Source organism: Talpa europaea (assembly GCF_964194135.1).
Source record: "Talpa europaea genome assembly, chromosome: 7".
Classification (NCBI taxonomy): Eukaryota; Metazoa; Chordata; class Mammalia; order Eulipotyphla; family Talpidae; genus Talpa; species Talpa europaea.
The window spans coordinates 102,640,075-102,664,152 of record NC_140074.1 but is presented as its reverse complement, the minus strand read 5'-3'; the positions used below and the strand labels follow the sequence as shown (position 1 = coordinate 102,664,152).

At 53.3% G+C, this 24,078-nt stretch overlaps 1 protein-coding gene across 1 annotated transcript in view; it reads right to left on the bottom strand.

Annotated features, from left to right (window-relative positions):
* The window catches only part of WNK2 (WNK lysine deficient protein kinase 2), a gene marked incomplete at its 5' end in the record, with an annotated part of 89,640 nt that extends 66,995 nt beyond the window's left edge, over window positions 1–22,645 (bottom strand). Inside the window, one exon of the mRNA XM_084237042.1 lies at window positions 21,959–22,645. Within this exon, the coding sequence (XP_084093168.1) occupies window positions 21,959–22,645 (687 nt within the window). The remainder of the gene's footprint in view (window positions 1–21,958) is intronic.
* Between the last annotated feature and the right edge of the window lie 1,433 nt (window positions 22,646–24,078).

The window sequence follows — 24,078 nt, the reverse complement described above, 5'->3', positions numbered from 1 at the left end:
ATAGTGCAGTTATCAGATGAGGACGTTACAATTACTGTGATTAGTACAGTCAAGAAAATAGATAATAAGACGGAGAAATTCACCAGAACTAAAATCCAGCAAATGGAATCAAGAACTAAGAAAGGGAATTAGGAAATCAACAGCTGGTTAAACAGCAAATTAGCTAAACATAGCTAAAGACGGGATTAGCAAACTGGAAGCCAGGTCAACAGAACATATGGAGGCTAAAATCATGGAGAGATAAATGGATGGAAACTACAGGAAAGAGAATAATAAAACTTATAGAACACAGTAAAAAGGTCCAACTTTTGTATAAATGGGATTCCAGAAGGGGAGGGCATGAAGAATGGAGTAAAAACAGTATGTATAAACTAATGCCCCAAAGTTTTCCAAACTGAAGCAAGGCATGCAGACATAGATTCAAGTAGGGCTGTAAACCCACGAAGGTCAAATACAAAGAAAAACACACCTGCACATTACAGCAAAAAAAAGTTGCTGAAAGTCCAACACAGAAAATCTTTGATGCAGTAAAAGGGGGAAAAAACACAGATTTGCTGCTACCACCCAGGGAGCCCAAAGTAGACTGGTGCTGATGTCAACACTAACAATTGAGTAAGAATAACATTTTTAAAGTACTGGAGATACTAGTTGTAGGGGCAGGAATGGACACGGTGCAGGTTTTCTAGGATCCCATGCAGACTGGGTAAAGGAGGAGTCAGTGTCCTCAGTGGTTTTTGCAGGTTTTTTGTTGGGGTTCACCAGGCATACGGCAGGCAGGGGTGCTGGGGGGCCGGGAGGCTGGCAGGCCTCCCAGCCCCCAGCAGGTCTTCACTCTGGGCTCTCTGGCCTTCTCCCGGCTTCTGCTTCTCTTGCTTCTCTCTCAGCTTCTGCTTCGGCTTCTGCTGGCGTCCCCGTGACACCGCCCTCAAAAGCCCAGTCTCAGCCCTGGTGAATCCCATCTACCTATGCCCACACCCTATTCCAGGTGCCCATCATCAGGCATGCATTCAGGACCGCGAGGATCTATCATCTATCCTAATGATGGGAGGGCAGAAAAGCCTGACATTTTTCCTTACCCTACACTAGTAATGTGGAATTCTATATCCCACGAATATATTTTTCAAATAAGAACAAAGATCTTTTAAGACTTTATCACCAGCAAACAACTACTAAATGAAACACAACAGGGAATTCTCCAGGCAAAGGGAAATGCAGGCAGGAGCAGAAAGCAAAGGAAAGGGTGAAAGCACTAGCCACTCTCAATTAATACTGACAACACAAAACAATGGTGGGAATGTCACATGGGATTTTCTAGGTAGAGGGCTGGGTTACATGACATCACAAAAGGCAGGGGTGGGTAAGCCAAGTTCAATATTCCAAGACTCATGGATGACCAAGGAAGTGGTAAAGTGCTAGGTACATAGGACTTAAATAATCACATATTCATGTCCTCTCTAGTGGGACCACTAACTTACAAAAGATGCAAAACAAACTTCCCAAGTGCAAACTCTAAACTGTCTAAAACCCAAAGCATGGTTTATCCAATTATAAGGCAAACACATCTGAGACCACAGCTGTCAAAATTACCACTCTATGCACTGGATATGCAAGTACTGATGAAATAATGACGAAGAAGCATACAATAACGCACAGTGAAATGAAGCATTAAATGAAATGAGAGTTACAGGCATGCCGCCCCACATCCTGCTCTCTGCCAATCTCCACCTGCCCTCTTCAGTATGCAGCCTAGGCATGTCCCCTGCAGAGCACTGCTGCCAGATCACCAGGAATGATGCCTTGTGTCTTTCCCAAGATCAGAATGGAATCCCAAATCTAAGAGATAGCCAGTGCTTGGCAGGCCCCTTCTTGCTAGGGGAATTACTCCCCAGATTATGGTAAAGCCTATTCCCCACCTCATGACAGAGTCCCAGAAAACAGCGTTTGGCCCCCTGCAAGCCTTCTCCACCTCCACCAATGATGTATCATTTCCAACAGGTGGGAATGACCCCAAGCCTGAGAGCAAACCCTGAGGTCTGACATCCTGTGGATATAGGATAACGAGGGTGAGAGTCGGAATCTCCCTCCTTATCACTCATACCCTCCCTTGGAGGGCTTTCTTGGTCCCAGGAGCCCCATCAAGCCCTCAACATATCACTCATGTCCCTGAGGCCATCACCTACAGGAGGGCAGGCCCATGTTCACCTTATCCTCATATAGCCTAGACCGAGAAGGGACCATGATAAGGTCCTGGGCTCTGAGATAAGGTCTGCCTGCCCAACTTCCCTTTCCCCACTATTTAGCATCCCCGAGACAGGAGGCCTTTCCCCAGCTAAAGGGCCAACCCCCTCATCCCCCACTAGGCTGGTCGGGGATGTGGGCCTGAAAGTGGGAAGATGGTTGGCACAGGTGAAGCTATTCAGATGGATCCTAAGATAGGAGAGGGAGAAGGAGGGGGAAGGGAGAGAGGAGAGGAAGAGGAAAAGGGGAGGAGGACGGTACTCAGCAGGGTGAGGCAGGACACCACTTCCCATGAAGGACCATGCACAGAGTGGTCAGCAGGTTGGCCACCAGCCACCAGGGACCTGCCTGCCCCCAAGAGCATGGATCAGGGCCCAGCACCACAAGCCTGACTCCTCCATCCTCATAGCAGTCAGGCAGAGGCTACCCCTCCCCAGCAGAGGGCAGAGGGTTGAGAAAATGTCAGTGCTGATCAGAGGTTTCCCTCATCATGCCACAGGCACCCACGGTTCCCAGGTCAGGGCTAGGGTTCAGGCGCTATGTAACCCACACAAACCAGCCCCTGGGCATCCCTGCTTTTCACACAGGGGTTCTCCTTCTATGCCTGGCAGGCCCTGTGCACACTGGAAAGGTCTGAGACAGGGTCACTAAGTCAACATAAACTACAGGACACAGTCGCAACCAATTACTGTCATCCTAGAGACTGGTCAGTCCCCAACCCCATCCCTCGCAGGAAGGGGCATCAGGAGGGCACCCTGAACTTTCACCAGGCAGTGGTAACTCCCAGCACTCAACTACACACACCTGACTGCCCTCCCAGTTCACATAGCTGGAGGGCACCCAAGTGGGCCTAGCTCTGATGCCCAGTTCCTCTGCCTCCTGGCATTGGCCTGAGTTCAGGGACCAATCGCCCTAAACCCAACAGACCCCCACACCTCTGAGCAGTTGTGGGGAAGCGCTGGGCTTGCCCAGTGGCACCCATGGACATGCCTGCAGAAGGATGCACACACAGCATATGTACACAGGCATACTCACTCTCAGCCTAGCTGACAGAGCAGGGGGATTCTCCTCTAGAAAACACTATTTCCTCAACTATTTTTAAAACATGTTTCACCTGAACACAAAGTAAAGGGATGGCAAGCACAGCAAACACAAAGCCATCCCTGTCGGCACTGCAACATGCATGCGCAGGCAGGTGACCAAGATTTCCCAGGACTTGCCCTCAGCTCCCCACGGGGAGATGGTCTAAAGCTAAGCGACCTGCGTGTGTGCGTCTGGACTTCATCACTGGTGGTTATTTATAATCTCAAGAAAGAACCGGACATCCCAAGCAGGGCCTGGTGGTGGAGAGGAAGGCCATGCTGTCACAGAGCAGGTAGAAACCCAGGGGCAAGGATGCATGAGTCGGACGGGGCCCCATGGTGACAGGCACCATGCTGGGAATTTAATAAAACAAATGAGCCAACTGGCGGTACACTCAGGGAGGAAGGCATGGGGGCTTTTTTCTTCTTTTCCTCCAGTCCCCAATTCTCTGCCATCAGCTGAACTTCATGAAACTAAACACAGAAAGTGTCTGCAGGGCCACCTCGGCCTCAGGAGTTCTGGGCACTGCGGTGTTTACAGGAGGCTATTTTCCTTCCCTGGGCGGTTACCATAGTGTTGGCTTCCTCAGTGCCCCTCTGGCATCTCTTCTATAAACAGCTCTGGGGCTTGTACCAGATACATTCACTGGACCAGGATTCCAAATGCAAACTCACAAATCTCCATGCCCCCTGCCCACCTACCAGGCTCCTGCCCCTCCAGGGGGCAGAGGAGGGGACCAGAGACCTGGGCAAGCACTGAGAGCCTACTGTGTGCAGACTAGCAGGAGACATGACTCTCCCGAGGAGTGGGGGAGCTGAGGTTCTGCTTGTGGGAGCAAGTGGCTGAGAGCCCCAAGATCTGGGCAGACCAAACCCCACAGCTATGTGCTTGGGGTTTTACCCATGTCTGAGGGTTTTTAGAGGAAGAAATTAGGAGACCCCTGATAATACTTAGTGGTCATTCTCTGTATTTCCTGGTGTTTGGAATTTCCACAGTAACAAGGCAGAATTCACCTCGTGGAATAGTCATGTCCTCAGCCAGCTTCTGTCACAGTAGGCCTTGCCTCTGATTTGGATGCCCCGTGTGGGGCAAACTCTTTGCCCACAGGACCTGGTTAAGCATGCATCTAGCACCCTGCAAGCTGCCATCACCGCCACTCCACTCACAGACGAAAAGAGTCCAATGGGAAGCCAAACACCCAGTCTGCTGCCCAGACCCCCTCACATAAAGATGATCTGCAGATACAGACTTTGGGGAGGGTATACTCCCCAGGCAGACTAAAGAGAAGCTTGGGAAACCACACTGCATTCCACACCTGCCACCAGCACAGTGTATCCCCAGGAAACCCAATAAAGGGGATCTCAGGGTGTCCTCCTAAGGGCAAGGGTGGATATGCAAGGGCCCCAGCACTCACAGGTATGTGGAAGAGCAAGACAAGCCAGGCTTCCCTGCCCAGGGTCTCCCGAGCATCCTGGTGGTACCCCTAGCAAGGGTAAGTTTGGGTCTCCAGATGCTGACAGGACCAGGTCGGGGAGGAAAGTAACTTCGAAGCCCAAAGAAACAAGGATGGGGGTCTCACACAGCAGGGGAAGCTGATCCTAGACATTATACCATCCACGTGGGGGGCCTTGTGGGAAGCAAGCAGATGTTCCATAGACACCCTGGTGGCATCAGCTTCCTCATACATAGATGGCCTCTGGGCAGGACCATGAGATTCCCAGCGTGAGGCTGGTCAGGGTCTGGGCCAAAGCTGGGCTCCAAGGCAATGAAGTAAAGCAATCCTGGATTTCTTCCATTGTCAGAGTCACCGTTCACAGTACCCGGCACAATGTCTACACCTAAGCGCTGATGCCCCAGAGCTGCTCAAAGGGCCAGCATCTCTGCCAGAATAAACAGGACGCACATCCACAGGGCCCCACAAGGTGCCCCCACCCCCACCCCTGGTCTCCTAGCACCCTGCCCCCAGTTCTGTGTAGCACTCACTCAAAGAGTAAAAGTCAACACCAAAGATAAAATAAAATGAAATCCCTCTGCAGTGCCAAAAATACCTCCCCACGGGATGAGGGAGCAGGCGCCAGCTTCCACAGCAGCAACTGTTGCTATGGATACCAGGCTCCAGCCAGCTGGGGGGAGGGGACAGAGGAGGGGGAAGGGGACAGAAATGGGGGACAGAGATGGGGAGGAGGGACAGATGGGGGAGGGGATAGAAATGGGGGAATGACAGAGAATGGGAAAGGGGACAGAAATAGGCAAGGGGGCAGCGATGGGGCAGGGGGACCGAGGTAGGGGACAACAGAGATGAGAGCAGAGATAGGGCAGCACAGAGAAGACCAGCTTGGGAGGAAGAGAACGTGCTGACCAGCGGGAAGCCAAACAGCCAGTGTGCTGCCCAGACCCCCTCACTCGTAAAGGTGACCTGCAGATACAGACTTTGGGGAGGGCACACTAACAGTAACATTTGCGGCAGAATGGGAGCAGCAAACAAGATCTCCCCAAAATGTGATCATTTCTGACTTGAGCACAACAGGTCCAACACACTCTCCTATACTCAACAGTCCCCCACCCAAAGCTGTCAGCCCCAGGGTCTACGGCTGTAGCAGGACGCCCCCCAGCCCTGCCACCCTCCCTGGCCACCAGGAGGGGACAGGTTCCTCCCTCCCTGCAGTACAGAACGCCACCCTGGAGGATCCCACCTGGCTGATGAGGTCAACTCAGCCCTCTGGCACCCAGGACACAGTCAGCTGTGGGATGAGACAACGGAGAGAGCCACCCCTCCACGAGCCCCAGGCAGAATCAGAGGCAGCCCGCACACTAAGGATGGGACACAGGACAGCACGTCCCTTGGCTCGTGGCCCTCCTCCCTCTTTCATTGTCCTGTTACCCTGGGGCCCTCCTATCCCTCTCATAAGGATCCTGGTGATGACACTGGGCTCAGATAGTCCAGGATCATCACCCACGTCAGGGTCCTCAAGTCACTGGCATCTGCAATGTCCCTAGAGCCACGTAAGGGGTCACAAGCCCATGGAGACCACCACCCAGCTTCCCATATTCCCCCCCACTTCTGCCAACCCCTTCACCTGCCCCTGGGCCTGGACAAGGGCTCCAAAGGCTCCAGCTATCACCTAGCTTCACATCTTATGTCAAAGACATACAGCCATCTCTATCAATTTGCTTTTTCCTACTCTAAAAATAAAAGGAAGCCCCACCTTTATGTGCACCCCACATATCCCCATATGTGTGCTGCTGTGCCTGGGGTTCCTCCAACATCACCTCCTGGCCACCACGTCTTCTCCTGGGCCACACCTCACCAGGGAAGCAGAATCCTTGCCCCAATTTGAGGTCCAAGTTCCCCAAAGCACCCTCACAGCTCCCAAGAGCATCTTCCACCCCATCAGACAGGCCAACCTGCCACCACCACCTATCTGCAGTCCCCAGGAAGGGCCTTCACAGCCCTGGGCAGTGGGGGCTCCAGGTCAGCCCCTGCAGCAGGGGCATGCCAGACAAAGGCAACCCAGGGCAGCGGGGCCACCCAGTCTCCACAGAGCACTGCTTTGGTGGGTCTCAGGATCCCCAGAACCCCTAGGGTAAGCCACCTCCTGGGTTGCAGGCAGGATTGAATCAGAAGAGGTGAGCAGCATTAGCATAGAACTCAGTGAGCACTCAGGAAATGGCCTGGCTGTTACCACCATTACACCCAGAGAGGAAGGTCTTTCCAAACCTCATGACCAAACCACTACCAAACTACTCCAGCTCTAGCCCTGCCCGTATCTCCTTCCCCCAAGAAAACACAGCAAATAGCTTTTGTTTAAAGGCCATCAGCCTGGAACACCTGCCCCACCCCCTAGGAGTACAGGGGTCCAGTGGTTTCAGCCCCAACCAAGGAGAAATCTTCACTGTGGATGAGGGCCAGGTCCCACAGCCAGAACCCCGGGCATTTGCTTCCCTGGCCAGGGTGCCTCAAAGGGCTAGTCATTCCCACGGAAGTGCCACAGGGCTCTTCTCTGGCAAGCAGGCACAAGTGCTCAAAGAGCCAGCAAAGCCCTGATGAGGTATCACTGCACATGCAGCAGCCAGTGGGCTGGGCAGCACACTCAGGACCACAGGTCAGGCCCAGGGGGTAGGACCATAGGGCAGGAATACAGGGCAGGGCCACAGGGAAGCAATAGCACAGGGCAGGGAGGGAAAGAGCCATGATCTGACACTGACCCTTATACTGTCAAACACCCAAGCTACCCTGGCTTCTCTGAGCCTTTCTCCAGGGCCTTTGGTGATATCTGAAGGACAACCCCTCACAGTGACCTCTGGCGGGCCCAGCAGCCCTCCCAGAGGCATAGGCAGATTCAGGTGGAAAGTTGGCGGGGCTGCCGCCAGCTCCACCTTGCCAGGCCATGAAGGGCCTCTGCTCTACCTGCGCTGCAAGAACAGGACACAAAGGACCTGCCTCAGAAACACATCCATAAACTGTTCAAGGAAGCAGCCAGCAGGGCCGGAACGTCCAACGTCATGGTCTCGCTCCCTCCGGGAACACAGCAGGCCTTTGTTTTTTATCATCACTGTCATCAAATATTTACAGAGGCTGATGAACCATTTCAGCAGGCCAGACCTGAGCCAAACTCACTCTTCCCAGGGTATGTGGCGAGCAGGTGAGCAGGTGGGGCCAAGAAGAGCCAGGCCTCCTGCAGGGTGGCCACTTTGCCCAGAGCACACCCACTGGGGTCTGGGTCTGGACATAGTCCAGGGCAGGCTGCAGGAAGGATGCAGGACTGGACGAAGGCCTCTCCACACTCTCATCTCCCAGGAAGCCAGGAACAGGACAAGAGTGCATCCAGCCTGGGCAGGGAACGACGCCTTGTGCTACAGAGGAACAGAGAGAGAATAGGCTCACCCACACAGACAATGCCCACTCCTCAACTTCCACCTCCTTGTCCAACCACAGCTGTCCAAATGTCTGGCAGTGGATGGATGGACAGACAGACTGAGACATTCACCCACGGGAAAGGACAGACAGCAAAGCGGTGCAGTACATGGGCTCTACATGGGCTTGGACAGCCAGATGCAGGTGACCCATGGGCAGGAAACCCTAGCATAAAAGGACAGGCCATGTGGCTGCCCCAGATGGGGGTGCTCCCTAGCTCCATGGGGGGTGAACCTGCCCATGGGTGCCAGTTACATCTCCAGAAAAGTAAATCACTTTGTCTTTTCTGTCATTTTTTGCTGCATTTTCTTCTACATTTCCAGAAAAATCCCACCTATCTTTTTCATTTTTAGAAACTTTCACTGTATTTACTTTTATCTGCTTTCCCTTTATTTTATTTCCTGCTGTTCACTTTTAATGTGCTTTGCCAATTTCCCTCAACCTGCCCCATCCTATCTTTCTCTGAAGTACTCCTAGCTAGATTTATTCACTTTCTGACCTTCTTTTTAAGCTTCTTTATACAGTTGCAAATTCAGCAGTCTGGGCCTCTCTCCCCTCGGGCAGAGCTGGGCTGCCAGACCACCCTCAAGCACTCCAGGGATGCAGGACATTAACCTCAAACTTGCCAAGGCAACTAAACAAGATGGGAGGCTGCAGGAGAGCCCCTTGAAGCTGGGCCCCAAGCCCCAGATGACCTGATTCTAAAGGCTAAAGCCCCACCCACCATGAGGTCAGAGTGGGAGAACAGGGCCCCAGCATATCTCTCTCATTCCCTCTGCCATTTTCAGGCCCCACCTCCTCCAAAGGTGCTATGTCCTCCTCCATGTCACTCCAAATCACTCAGGGCATTACCCTTGTGCCAAGAGAGATGCCAAGGTACTCTCAATCACCCCCAGAACCCTTAGTGGCCAGCCTGGCCCACCCAAGACATCAGGCGCAGCCCTCTCACTATACTACAGTCCTCTCCCCTAGTGGCGGCTCCAGGTTCAAGTCTGCTGTGTATACTCACAAGGACCACATGTGGTACCTACACCCTCTCTTAGAATCCTTGCCTGGAACCCTCAAAGCCAACTCAGTGGCACCATCAAGGAAGATCCACCCCAGATAAACCTAGGAAATGTGCCAAAGTCTGCTAGCAGTCAGATGGTGACCACAGAAAGTGGCTTTTGTCCCCTTGTATCCCCATGGTCTAGTTGACCAAGCCCACTCCTAAGTCATTGTCAGAAGGGGCAATCATCCCAAAGCAAAAGTAGGGGAGCTTATACGCATGGCATGGGCCCAGTGCACAGTCAGGAGGTACAATGCCATCTGAGTACTAGGCCTGAGAATGTGCAGTTATCTAAACCATCCCATGGCGGTACTTAGGACCTCCCTGCCTGTGGCTGTAGTCATCCTCACAGACCTTCAGGAACACAAAAGGAGTGGCACTGATGGAGGATAAGGGTAGAAAAACTGGAAAGGAAGCACCACAGAAACCTGGCTCTACAGTGCCAAGAGCTGGAGGTGGGAGTAGATGTGATTAATGTAGTCATTAAACCCACTAGAGGAACTGAAAATCCTTTGGCGCCAAGGCACAGACCCAAGCAAAGTATCAGACTGCTGTGAGGGTCACAGGGTACAGACCAGAGGTAAAGATATGGAGATTGAGGGCCACTGTAGAATCTCTGGTCCCTTTCAAATTCTACTTAGTTTTCCAAAATCAAGAGCAAACAAACCACTCCAAGGAGGCGTGACCCCACCCAAAGAGAAGACTGTATCATGCAATCTGCCCGTCTGTGCCTATGCAGGTGCTGCTTTTCGCCAACTCTCTCCCTCCATAGGGCAGCAGCCTCCTGCCTGCCTCAGCAGAGGCAGAGGCAGCTCTCCTCAAGGCCGCCCACCTGCAACCATGCAGGCCTCTCTTAGCAAACCTGTCCCTTTTGAGGCAGCTCTTCCTGCCCACTAGTGTCTATGCAAGTGTCTTTTATTCTTTTGTCCCTTTCCCTAATAAACCTGCCCTTTTGGATATAACTAACATCTCTGTCGTGGAGAAACTCACCTGGGAAACTTTGCTGCGCGCCGCCGAAAGGGGAGCTCTGGTGAAATATTTCCCAAGGACCCCATCCCCAACAACTCCAAAAACGACATCAGCACAGTGACATGGGTGTCTTTCAGCTGTGGCAGGACCCTAGGGTCTCAAGTTAGTCACTGCACTTATTCAAAGACTCCAGGATGACCGTCTTCCACACTGACCCCACCACACCCAGGGAGGTGCCGTGACCACAAGCCTGCCCTGCTCCTGTCCGCGCTCTTCTCCGCCCTCTCCAAAAGACCAAATTTACTCTCCTGCTCAAATCTCTTAATTAAAGAAAAGAATTCCTCGGAACCTGTCCGGGCAGATGTCAGCAGATGGCTGCTGGCCTACATAGCAAGATGCTTCCTGGCTTGAAGATACAGGACAGGAGGGCACAGGCCACCTTCTGAGGGGCCAGCAGCAGCAGCCAGGCTGAGAACCACACCTCACAGAGCCCGGGGCTGGTGCCCCAACATGTCAGGTCCCAGGCCTGAGGTGACGGGGACATGAGGGAGCCTGCATCCAGTTACGTGGTAGGGCTGAGGCTGGGCGTACCCCAGACCACCCCCGGGGGATGCAGGGAGCTGCCCTGGCCACTGACTCCCAAGAAGACTGGTGTGAAAGCTGGGGCAGTGGGGGCCGCAGGCTGTGGGGTGATTCACTGTCACCGCACACGTTAGTGCAGAAGCTTTGACTATGACTTTGCAAAAATACCCAAGAGCACAAAAAGAAGCCAAGGGCACACACAAGAGTGGAAACAGCTGTCAGAAGGAGATTTGGGGCAGTTTGCTCTTGTTTGGGCTTCAGCTCCATCACGTCCACACCTTCCTTGCATCTTAGGTTGCTAGAGATATGCACCCCGAGTGACCTCCCATCATCCCCACCTAGCTCCGCCCTCACAGCACCAGCTGTGGCTTAGTGAAGGGGCTTAGTGAAGGGGCCAGAACCATCCTGGCTTAGTGAAGGGGCCCAAAAATGGCCTCCCCATCCCCACCCTGGAGTGAACATGAGGGTGGAATAGATATAAGTCCCAGATGGGCATCAGGGCCTGAGGTCCATGGGGGTTCAGGAGGTCAGGGTACTCCCACAGGTCCCCTTCTGTAGGCCAGGGGCCCTGAAGGAGCTCAGCAGTAAGGTTTGTTAGGCAGAGCAGTCTTGCTCAGGTGCTGGTTCAAGAAGGAGAAAGGTTGCACCCCTGAGCCTGGACAACCTGCACCTGTAGCCCAGCCTCCTGGCAGTGTTCCCAGGTAGACTGATTTGGATCCTGGCTCCACTGCTGACTGGTCCCTGGGAGGTATAAGCAGAGAACCAACTTGACCAGGGTGTCTTTCCAAAAAGTCCAATGATTCCAGCAGGATCACCCCAGGACCCTAAGGCCACAGATCAGACGTATGAAACCTCACAGAGACCCTCCATCACCTGACAGTAAACCTAACCCAGCTCAGAGACTCCAGTCCATGTGCCAGAGGACAGGCTGACCTAGTCATGGTCTGATTAACACCAGTCACAGGATCCCACCAGAAATGTGGTCGCACGAGGACCCAGAGAGTCCAGTGGCATCTCACAGAGGCAGTGACGCTATGATTTGAAAGACAGAGGGATCATTAATAATTAAAACTGACATGAAACTAGACGCAATGTTCAACCCCTGACTGGATCCTGCTACAAAGGGGAACCATGACAAACACAGTTAGGTATGTGACTGATGGGATCCAGGATGAATTTGAGGGACACTGGGTTTGGTTTTGTGGAAAAACATTCCGGTTCCTATTGGACACATGCAGAAGGAATCAGGGTGAAGTATAAATGTACCAGAATAAAATACTTACAGAGAAGCAGATAAAAAGCAGAGGTGGTGGAACATTAACAACTGGCACTTCCAACTTTCCAGTTGGTTTAAGTTTTTCAAAATGAAGTTTGTGGGGGAAACTGGATTGCTAGCAGAAAGGAAAAATCACCAGTGAGGAAAGGAGGAGAGTGATGGGTGACAGCAGCAGAGGCTAAGGCCCAGGGTTCCCTGGTGAGAGGTGGAAGGAGGCAGGGTAAGAGTGGGGAGTGCCGCCCCTGAGGCTCCCAGAAGCAGCAGGAATGGTCTGTTCTATTTGGGAACAGGCTCAGGCAGAAGACACATCTTACAGGGACCAACAAAACCACAAAGGATGACGCAACCAGGACAGACACAGGCAGGTGCCCCCCACTCAGGGCTTGCCACTCCTCCCTACCAACAGAACTCATAATGCCCAGTCCCAGGAAACAGATCAGATTTATGCCATCAAGTTTTTCCCAGAGGCCGCTGCAGCTGAGGGAAACCACACAATCCCACTCTAACCAGAGAGACCTACAGTAAATATTTCCCTTTGTGAATTAAAATATGGACATCTCACCTAACCACCCTCTTGCTTCCTACCTTCAAATGTTGCTGTGATGCCTGGAGCTATAGGAGCCTTCATGCAATCATGAGGCAATGAGATTAGGAACAAATCCAACATGGCTAAAGAGAGTAAAGAGAAAGCAGGAAAGTACTATTGTTCCTGTCAACACTGCTGAGCTATTGGGGCCCTCAGCTGTCCTCCAGGTTTCAGATCCAGGGGATGATCTACATCCTCAGCCACACTCAGCTTACAGCTGAGAATTTTCCTAGCTTATCCACCACTGAGCAAGCACACACAGAGCCAGGAAAGATGGAACCTGGGGGCAAGGAGAGTGTGAAGTGGACATCAGAAGGAGAACAAGTCCTTTCAGGGCAACTTTTGGTCTGAGGTAGAGGGAGAGTCCCAAGGGCGAGCCCAGCTTTCTAAGTCTAGACCCAAGTACTGTCAGTGGCACCACCACAGAGGAGCCCCCCGCAGTATTTGTGATAGAGCCAAGACAGGCCGTGGAAACATCTGTACCTCTACCAACAGTTGGCCCCACATGCCACTCCCAAGAGCTCATCCTGGTCCCTGGAGAAGCTAAATAAAAGCAGAGAGCTTTGCAACACAGTGGGCACTTTAAAGAAGAAGTCTTGCAGCAGTAGCAGCATCTGCCTTATCCAGCATGACCCAAACCTAGTTGGTGACACCTCCTTCCTGTACACATGGAAGATATGGACCCGGGGAGGGCCTGGACCGTCACCAACCGTTGTCTTCCGTGTAAGCTCATGTGTGAACCCCTCTTCTTGAATACAGAATCCTGAAGCCTCCTGAGGTGATTTTAAGACCTGAGGAGCGCAGTGTGGATCTAGGCATCCTGAGGTCCTCAGCCACAAATTCAGGGGCATCCAGTCTCTCACCCAGCACTACCTGCACTCCACCCCATTGGCCCCCCTGTCTAACAGTTTGGGCAGGCTTGCCAAAACATTTTTAATTTCTGGAAACCTCACTTGTGAACATTTTGAGAAACACACCCAGTTGAAGGTCAGCCCTGGACGTCAGGTCCTTGTGAAGGAAGCACCTGCTAGGCCCTCCTGGCACAAGCACAAAAGCATGAAGACCACTGGGCACTGAAGCTCCCAGAAGCAGCTGCTCAGGGGTCCCACAGCCCCAGAAGCAGCCTAGGAGGTTCTTCCCAGCCCCTACCTCCCCCAGTACAGCTGAGCAGGTGTTCCTGGGAAAGCCCTTAGCGAAGACCAGAACAAGCACGGAGACAGCCCAAGCCACAGGCTCTGCTCACAAACCAACAGCATTAAAAGACCCTTCAGGAACAAATCAAAAGATGGATTTTAAACTCTGTGACACCCTGTGATTGCAGCTGTATTTATAAAAGATAATATGTGTGTGAACAAGAACTTGAAGGCACCATGCAAAAATAGTTAGTTGCATTCACTTGGATTATGGGTGATTTTTTCCATTTCTGAAAACTTCTTTAAAATTGCTGTTACAATGTCTTTCATTAATAAACTATTTCCTAGAAAAATGCTAGGCTCATGGCAAGGTTGAACAGAAAGGCAAGAGTTCTCTAAAACTCCCTCACACTCTCCTCTCAGCCTACCTTAATATTAACATTGCATTGGGTGTGGTACCTTATTACAATTGATGAGTCAATATATATACGTTAGGGTTCATCCTTGTCATACATTTTGTGGGCTTGAAGAAATGTATAAAGACATGTACCCCTCATTATAGTATCAAACAGAATATTTTCACTGCCCTAAGAATCATCTGTGTTCTGCCTCTTCATCCCCCCCTCCCCCAGACCCTGATATTTTTATCATCTAGTTTTTTCCTTTTCCAGAATGTCACATAGTTGGAATAATACAGTGTGTAGCATTTCAGATTGGCTTCTTTCACTTAGTAATATGCATTTAAGGCTCCTCTGTGTCTTTGCATGGCTTGATAGCTCATTTCCTTTTAGCACTGAATAACATTCCATTGTCTGGATGGACCACAGTTTATTATCCATTTATTTACTGAAGAATATCTTGGTTGCTTCCAAGTTCTGGTAATTATGAACAAAACTACTATAAACAGCCCCATGCAGGTTTTTGGTGGAAATAAGTTTTTGGGCCCCTTGGATAAATTTAATAAATTGTATGAGCATATTTAATAAATTTCATGGTGAGAAGCATATTTAACAAATTGTATGGTGAGAGTATGTTTAATAAAAAGCAGCATATTTAATAAATTGTACAGTATGTTTAATTTTGAAAAAATCTGCCAAAGTGTCTTCCAAAGTGGCTGTAACATTGTGCATTCCCACCAGCTATGAATGGGAGTTCCTGTTGCTCCACAATCCCGCCAGCATTTGGTATTAGTGCGCTGGATTGTGACCATTGGAATAGCTGTGTCTTGGCATCTCATTGTTTTACTCTACATTTTCCTGATGACATATTGCATGGAGCATCTTTTCATATGCTTATTTGCCATGTGAACATCTTTGGAGAGGTTTCTGCTAAGGCCTTAGGCCTAGATTTTAATCAAGTTGTTTGTTTTCTTATAGTTGAGTTGTAAGAGTATATTCTTTGTACATTCTGGATAACAGACCTTAAATGTAAGTCTTGCAAAGATTTTTCTCCCAGTCTTTTCTTAATGGTGTCTTTTGCAGATCGTAAGTTTTTCATTTTAATGAAGTTCCACTTAAAAAGCTTTCTTTCAGGAATCACACCTTTGGTGTTGGATCTAAAAAGTCATCCTCGGAGGCCTCCCTGATAATGCAGGGGTTAAAGTCTCAGTGCTATTAAGCTATCACCAGCCACTGTTGCATGAGCATAAGTTTGATCCCTGCCAGGGAGCTAACCCACATGGCACAGTAGATCTCTCCTGTCTTGCCCACCGCTCCCCTCAACAGTATATTTCAGTAGATCCACCTGTTCTACTTCCTACTCTGTCTCTAGTGAATCCTTTCACCAGTCCCCTCCCTGCACCTCTGGCCTCTGCCCCAGTTCTTGTGTGCATAAATAAATATATCTTTAAAAAATAAAATAGTAAGTCATCATCAGGGGCCTCCCCAGTGGCGCAGTGGTTGAGCGCTGGGTTGCGAAGCTGCCCACAGCCTCTGTAGTGCCAGTTCAATCCCCGGCCACTGGGTGAGGGTCCCACATGGCACGCAGACCTCTCCTGCCGCGCCCGCTGCTCCCCTCAGCAGTGTACTTCATCAGTCTGCCTGTTCTGCTCTCCCTCCGCTCTGGCTCTGGTGAATTCTCTCACCCTCCTGTGCTTCTGACTGTACCCCAGTGCTTATATAAATAAATAAATAAATCTTAAAAAAATAAGTTATCATCAGGCCCAAGGCCATCTAGGTTTCTTCCTATATCATCTTTTATGAGTTTCATTTCACTTTTTACATTTAGGTCTACATCCATTTTGAGTTAATTCTTGTGAAGTGTCCAGATTCTTATGAAGTGTCCAGATTCTCTAGGCATGTGGGTGTCCACTTATTCCAGTGCCATTTGTTGAAAAGACTGTTCTTTCTCCATTACCTTTGCTCCTTTGTCAAAGGTCAGTTGACTATATTTCTGTAGCTCTGTTACTGGACTCTACATCCTATTCCATTAATCTATTTCTCTACGCCAGTCTATCTTTTTTCTTTACCCAAAAATGAATATATATTTTTAAAGCTAATATAAATCAGAGATAGAAATTAAGTAATCCAGGAAATTCCTAGAATTCAATCCTCCAGGGAACAAAACTGGATTTGAAAATATTTTGAAGTGGGGAAACTGCAACCAGCCTTCAGCATGCTAATCATAGATGGGACTTTATTCCTTTGTTCATAACAGTCCTCCCCTGGGGCCTCTGTACCCAGAGGGACTCCCCAAAACAACCTTGGGATTTTCTGTGGCCAGAGGCAGCACCTAACTTGCTTCTCAGGAGATTCCAGCTGCTGCATTCACACCCTTTTCCTTATCTGCACCTCACAAGATAAGAAGGCAGCAGCCAGGTGCTTGGGCAGAGCCTAGAGCAGAAGCACAACCCTCAGCCTGCCTGTATCTAAGGGGCAATCCGCGTGTGTGCTTCGCTCTGAGTGCCAGTTCAGTGCTAACATACTTCTTCCAACAGCCTCCACAGCCCACAAGGGTTGTGAGCTCTCTTTCTACTGCACAAACAGGTAAACCAAGGCACACAAAGGCAGGTGCCTTCCCCAAGGTCACCTTGCTGGAAAGCTGTGGGACTGAGTCTAAATACAGCAGGCCCCTTTGCTCTGGATGTTTGTGTGTTGGGCAAGGAATGTACCTGGCTTTGAGACTCTTGACCTTCCCTCCACATCACTATGGGCTGATGCCACACCCATCTTAGCAAGACACAAGGGAGAACCCCCTGCTCCTCAAAACCGCCACTGGACTGGGTCAAGCTCTCCTCCTTCAAAGCAGTCGCCTGGAGCTTCATGTCATCACCACAGGTGTTGTCCAATTCCAGTCTGAAGTCAGTCCAACCCACAGACTCCAAGAGACACCCGCAGTCCTGCTGAAGGGGCACGAGTCCAGCAGCTCCGCAAGGTGTGTGGAAGGACGGGCGAGACTGGTCGACCCACGGCCACAACAAGACAGCCTCTCTCCACACCTGCCTACAGGCTTCTCACGTTGGATGTCCCTCCCTATCTTACCACCAATATGCTCCATGTGTTCTCTGGTCTCCTGTTCCCTGTCTCCCAGGGTGCTATTCCGGCTTGCCCACTGTGGGACAAGGAAACCAGGGAACATGATCAACAAATGCTGGTTGAGCTGATGAACCACACCAACCCATCATGTTGAGTCCCTCACATGGGACCAGCATCAGGAAACTCTGGGACATTCAATCCCTACCTTCTTCTTAGTGATTCTTTTTTTTTTTTTTTTTTTTTTTTTTGGCTACCACACAGTTCTGGCTAATAGTCCACCAGCAAAGTTGCACCCACCTCAGAGTAAGCTCTCAGCTGCCACCTAGCAGGAAATGGCAGGAATGGAGGGAGAGACCCGTTAGCTCTTCACCCAAGTGAGACAGTTTGGGGTCCTTGCTCTGGGGCCCAAGTCACACAGTGATTCAGCCCAGAAGGAGGCATCTCCTCACACCAGGTCTTCTTGACAACACCTGGAAAGGCAAACACCCTGCCACAGCAGCGCCTGCTTCCAACAGAGAACAGCCTGGCACGCCCGCACGCCCCATGACTGTGACCCTCAGCTCGCTCACTCGGGATGCCTGTCCGTCATCACTGACCTCACTACCCAACACCACACAGGGCAGAGGAGGGGCTCTAGGTTCTGGGTGCCCACATTTCTGCCTTGGCAGGGAAGCAGTCCTCTCAGGCCTCCAGTGCAGTTGGCGCCAACCTCTCTTGCCAACAATCCAAGGCCATGGTCAGTGTGGCGCATGAGCCATCTCATTCTAGAGAACAGGCTCAGTGCTGGCATCCAAATGATTTCAAGTGACAGCTCTCCCAACAAGAGCTCTTAGGAAATTACAACTATAAAAATAAAAAAGCAGGGCAGCAGCCAAGCTGAGTTCACCCTGCTCTGGTGAGCGAGCCATCCCTTGCTGACCCCCTCCTCTCCCAAATCAGTTGGGCAGGCTGCACAGGGCTCCTCTGAAAGGACACCAGGCTGGTGGCCAAGCCTTTTGCATGAAGCCACAAGGACCTCTCAAACCTAGGCCTGCCCAAGGCTGCCCAGAACACAGGGCATGTGCCTGGCCCATCTATGAGAGACAATGTTCCAGCTGCATGGTCAGATATGTGAGCTCAGCACTCAGGTACATGAGCACATGGCTGCCATAGGACAGGCTGGCTGGCCACAGTGATGACAGGCAGATCCACCATCCTCTGTGGACAGTGAGGGGACCAGTGTGCTCAGCATAGCCACCCACCAGCATCATTTGCTCCCAGAGCATAGGCAGGTAAACAGGACACAAACATCTGGCTGGGGTGGTTAAGTTGGAAACACAATTCCTCTGTGGCTGCATGAAGGGGACACCAACAGCCATATAATCACTGGAGTCCTAGGGTCTGTGCAAGTCATTTCCCAGTCTTGTGCCCAGGCCATTAGCGCCCATGCAAACCCAGCCACCCCTGGGAAGCACATAGAAGCAGCAGGATGACTTCATGATGGCACCAGGGTAATCTAGCACTTTTCACCACCTGTTGGGGCTTCAGTTCTCATGATACCTCTTCAGGACTCATGCTTGGGTGGCAGGTCAAGGAGTGACACCTCTGTGAGTCAGACCAACTCCAATGTCCAGACACCAGCAAGGAACATGGGTTCCAAGCAGGATCCCTGGAGATAGTACCCAGCCTGCCACGGCAGCTCACAACCACCTTATGAAGGGGAGGGAGTGGCATAGAGGATCTGAGTGCCCATCTCCTCTAAAGGCAGGGTTTGCTAAAGGGAGGGGGTGGCATCAGTAGAGAGGGCTGAAAACAATGGCTTTCTTCAAGCTTCTGAGGAAAATGCAAGAGAAACAGGTAATCCAGGAAATGCCAGCAGGCTGGGGTCCGGGTTGGCTGCATTTTCTCTACTCAAGGACATACACTGGCTCAGAGGAGGCAGCAGGTACAAGAGGGTGCCCTGAGCTGCCTGGGACAGCGTCAGTGGTCCAGACCTGCTCCTAGGGCAGACCAGAGCCAGTGAGGAGCCTCCAGCTCCCCAAACATTGTCTGAAAGAATGGGGGTATGGGCAGGCCCAGAGAGAGCCAAAAATGACCCACGTTGCTAGGGACAGGAGCCAAGAGAGCTGCAGGTATGTTTCCACTTATTTCATTGCTATTGTAATATATTTTGGCATCAGGAATAAAAGTACACTCAAAAGTGAAAAAGTCACAGAGGTAATACTTTAAAATGGCTTTCCCCAAAAAAAAGTCAGTGTCAGCTTTGGACATCTGGAGAATTCAGGAGGTGAACCATCTTGCTGCCCTCTGATGTGAGACAAACACATACTGCTCTCCACAAAGCCCTTTCAACACTAATTTATCAAAGGAAATTGAAAGTCACAGGGATTCTATATCCCCTAAGCCAAACTTAGTAAGTCCAGAAATGGGCTTTTCCTCCCATAGCAGGGAACCCGGGATAAAGGAAGTGGGTGGTGGGCAGGTGCAGAGCCCCCCAGAATTTCAAGGGCAGGAGAAGGGGGCAGACTGTGGAGGGTTAGTTATTTTGGGGGCATTCCAAAGTTTTCTACCAATGCATTTTGGGGTGCTAGGGAAGAGGAAAACAAAGATCAAAAGGAATCCTACAAAGCTCCCAGTACTCAGCCCTCCACCAGAAACCCTAACACTCGGGAATCTGGGGGCTAGTGGAGGATGGACATTTCTACACTGTGAACCCCCTCGCCAGGCACAAAGCCAACATGCAAGCTATTGCCCTCCATACTCAAGGATGGCCACACCAGACTGGTCGCCCACTCCCATGATGCTGCAGTCCCCCCTGTACTGGTTATGTCCTTGCTGGTGACCTTGGGGGGGGGTCCTCAAAAATAAAACAGGGTAATAGCTCATAGTTAGTGAAGAGGCCAGACATGGAGGCTAGTTCTTGGCAAAAGGGGCTATTTTGGGCTGCTCTGGTGTAAAACACTCTCAATCAAACAGGAGGTAGTGACCCCAAAGTCTACAAATCAACCTAAGGCAAACATTAAAAGTGCCCTCTTGTTGGGGGAGCTATAGGGATGTTTCCCTGGATGTCTGGGGCCCCCAGCAGACAGACAAGAAGCCACCTCCAGCCTCCTCACTCCTGCTGGAGTCCAGACCCCTGAACAATAGCCAGGTTCCATCCCTGGGCTACTCTGCTGGGGGTACCAGAGACAGAACAGCTTGCCCTTCCTTAAAGGGACTGGAAATGAACAGCCTGTCCCGAGGGTCACATGTGCTGCAATGCCTTAACCAGATCAGCTTAGCTCTGCTGTGAGGTCTCACTTGGATCTCGCCTGCTATAGCACCCAGGTCCCCACTCATCTGCCACCTCACATAGCCAGGAAGCACTCGGCCTCTCCAGAATCAGGAGGCAGCAAACACCCCCCAACCCACTTTGCCCTCTCTTACTCTCCCTTTGGGTCTCAGGCAGCAGGGATGCCCCAGCACACCCCAGGGTGCCCAGACCACAGCCCAAATCCCTATCCCTGTCCTGCACCTCTCAGCAGGCTCAGAATCTGCAGTCAGCAGAAGGAGGGGAGCGCTCAGTACCTTCTGAAGACTGCACAGGATGCCATCAGCATATCACAGAAAGCTCACATTTCCATGGCAGAACCAAGGGGCCATAGAAAGGGGTGGCCTTGAGCTCTGTCTTGGGAGAAAGGTCAAAGACAGGTAGACACCCACCAAATCAGCCTAGCTTGCACACCCACACACAGGCCATTCTGCAGGGGCCCAGAGGGCAGAGCAACCAAATCTGTTTCTGAGCCAAAGCGGCAGGCGTCCTGCGGTGTGGCAGGCGGTGTGGCAGGAGGCCTACATCAGGCCTGGAAGGGCCAGCTAACTTTACAGGGCACCGGGGTAGGCTTACACCCACACAGCCAGAGCTCACACTGACCAGCCCCATGCCCAACAGCTGCCCCCACCCCAAAATGAGGGAGGGCCCATAAACACCCGCTCTGACAGGCACTGCCCCAGCTTCCAAGGCTGGCCCAGAGAAGCTCAGGTTACCATTTATATAATCTCCAGGGCCAGGGCTGACACAGCCAACGTGAGCGCCAGGTTATGAAAAATACATGCCCAAAGCCTTTGTATCAAAAAACAAAACAAAAACCCACCCACGTTTTGCAAGCCTTGTTATAAGATCACTCATGCATCCATTTTGTGAAGGAACAGGGACTTAGAGCTCTAAGGCCACTAAGTATTTCCAGGCCTCACCCTGCTGGACCAGGGCATACCAGAGTATGCCCTTAACCAGTCAGGGCAGAAGCCACCCCTCAGACACCCTGGCTGGGGTGCCTGCACCTTACAAGACAGGGAAAGCTACTGACTTAAAGAGCAGCTCAGAGGCCCCAAGGTGCCCTGTCAACACCTGGACACAAGGCCCTGCAGCTTTCAGGCTACTTCTGCAAAGATACAACCATCCAGACAGCCTGAGTCAGAACAGCCTGAATTAAAAAATCAAGAAGGAGCAGGAGAACAGAAAGGCCCCAGGAGTGCCCCCTCTCCAGCGTGGGCGCCACCGCATACCAGGAGGTCCGACCTCCGCGGTCCATCCTGACACAGCATCACTCACACCGAGGGTGGCACACCCGCAGACCCGGCTGGCCCCAAGCATGGAGCCCGCGCCCACAGCCCACCTGCAGCAGCGCGCCCCTCACCTGCAGCTCGCACCAGGCCACTTCCACCCAGGTCTCGGTGTCCAGCCCCTTGTAGACCGTCTTGAAGGAGCCGCGGCCCAGCTCGATGTCAAACTTAAGGAAGCGGCCGTCCAGAGATGTGGCCACGGCCTTGAGGTCGTCCTCATCGTCCTCCTCCACCTCGGGCTCATCCCGGCGAGCGCGCCCCGGCTCCGGCTTCACCTCAGTGGCCCCGGCGTCCTCTTTCCTCCCGGCCTCCTCCTCATCCCCCCGGGGGCCGCCGTCGGGGGCGGGTGCGGGCGGGACAGCGGTCGAATCGGGGCCCGGCTCCCGCGGGCCGGCGGGCTCCGGGCCGGGTTTGGCAGGGGCGCCAGGCGGCGCGGCGGGCACCGAAGGCGCGGCGGGCGCGGGGGCGGCGGGGCGGCCGCGAGCGCGCTCAGCTATGAGGCGGCGCGTCTTGCAAAGCAGCAGCACCCGGCGCTGGAGGGGCTGCGGGGGCTGCACGCCAGGCGCCTCGGCTGCCTCCAGGCCGGGCGGCTCCTCCTGGTCCGACTCCACCACGCTGCGCCGCAGAAAGCGCTGGGGCCCGGGCCGCGCCGCCCGCGTCCGCGGCACGACCGCCGACTCCGCCATGCCCGCGGGCCCCGCGCCGCGCCCGGCCTCCATCAGTGCGCCGGGGGCGTCTCGGCGGCTGCCATCGCCGTCCATCTCTGCGGGCCAAGGACACGCAGGCCCGCGTGAGCGCCGGCCCGCCGCACCTGCCCGGCCGTGGGATGAGACAGCGCCGCCCGGGGGCCCGCGCCCTGCCCAGCCCCAGCCGCGGAGGGGGCCTACAAGGGGACTGCACACCCGACCAGGAGGCCGGGTTTGAGGGGCCGTGCCCTGCTAAGCTCCAGCCACGGAGGGGGCCTGCTGGGCTGTCCCTGGGGCCCCCAGGAAGGGGGCCTGCTGGAGCGTCCCTGGGGACCTCGGGACAAGCTGCAGAGGAAGCCCCGGGGACGGGGACCTGCGGGGATGTCCTGAGGGTTCGACTGTCCTGGGGGTCTGTCCCTGGGGTCCCCAAGAGAGGCTGCAGAGGGGATAGGGAGGTCGGGGAACCGGGAGGCAACGGCCAGGCGGCGGCTCCACAAAGGACGCGGCCCGGGGCGCAGGAGGGGCGCGCGGCGAGGGGGCTGCGGCGGCGCGGCGCGCACACAAAGGCGGCGGGCGGGGGTCTCTGCACTCACAGGGCGAGCGGGCGCCGTCCATGCCCAAGGGCCAGTAGCCGGGGCGGGCGAGGCGGGCGAGGCCGCACTCCGGGGCCAGGGTCCGCGCTCGGGCCGGGTCACTCTCCGGGCCGGGGTTCGCGCTGGGCGGGTCGTTCTCGGGGCCAGGGTCCGCGCCCGGGGCTGGTGGTTCTAGGAACCGGGTCGCGGCTCTGCTCCTTCGGGCCGTCCCTGCGGGCAACGTCCGCTCGCGCCGCTCTGTCTCCGCGCGGCTCTGCTCCGGCACCGGCTCCGACCCGGCGCGCAAGGAGGGCGGGTCCTCCGCTCGCCCGCCCCCGTTCGGCGCGCGGGGCGGAGCCTGGCACGCCCACCTGGTTGCGGCTCGAAGACACCTGCAGGAGGGCCCGAGCCCCGCCCACTGCCCCAGGTCCGCGGACCCCCACCCCGACCCCCTTCCGGGTCGGGCTGGCCCTGGCCCTCCAGGCTCCCTGCTCCATGCTGTAACGGGGCTCCTCTTGTCCCTGAGACACCCCCCTACCCTCCGCCGCACCTGGCCTCGGCAGTCGCCCCAAACCTCTGAGCCCTGTGCCCGTGAAGGGTAACCTCACCCCTCATGAAGAAGCCAGAGCCCCTCCCCAGACTCCAATTCGGGACCGATCCGGTTTGAGGAGGGTGGGGGTCCTTTCCTCCTCTCATTTCACAGGCAGCGCCCATCAGGACCTCTCTATCAGGAAGGCAAGTACTGTCATAATCATCACCATTTTACAGCTGAGCAAACAGGGGCGAGGCAGAAGGTATCCGCCCTTCATCCCAATGCTGCTGAGACAGAACTGTGATGCCGGTAGATGGGGGGAAGAACCCCTTGGCTCGGGGTTCTTCCAGCACCACAGTCAAATGCCAGCTCCCCCTGGGAGCCTTCCCTTATTTCTTCCCCCC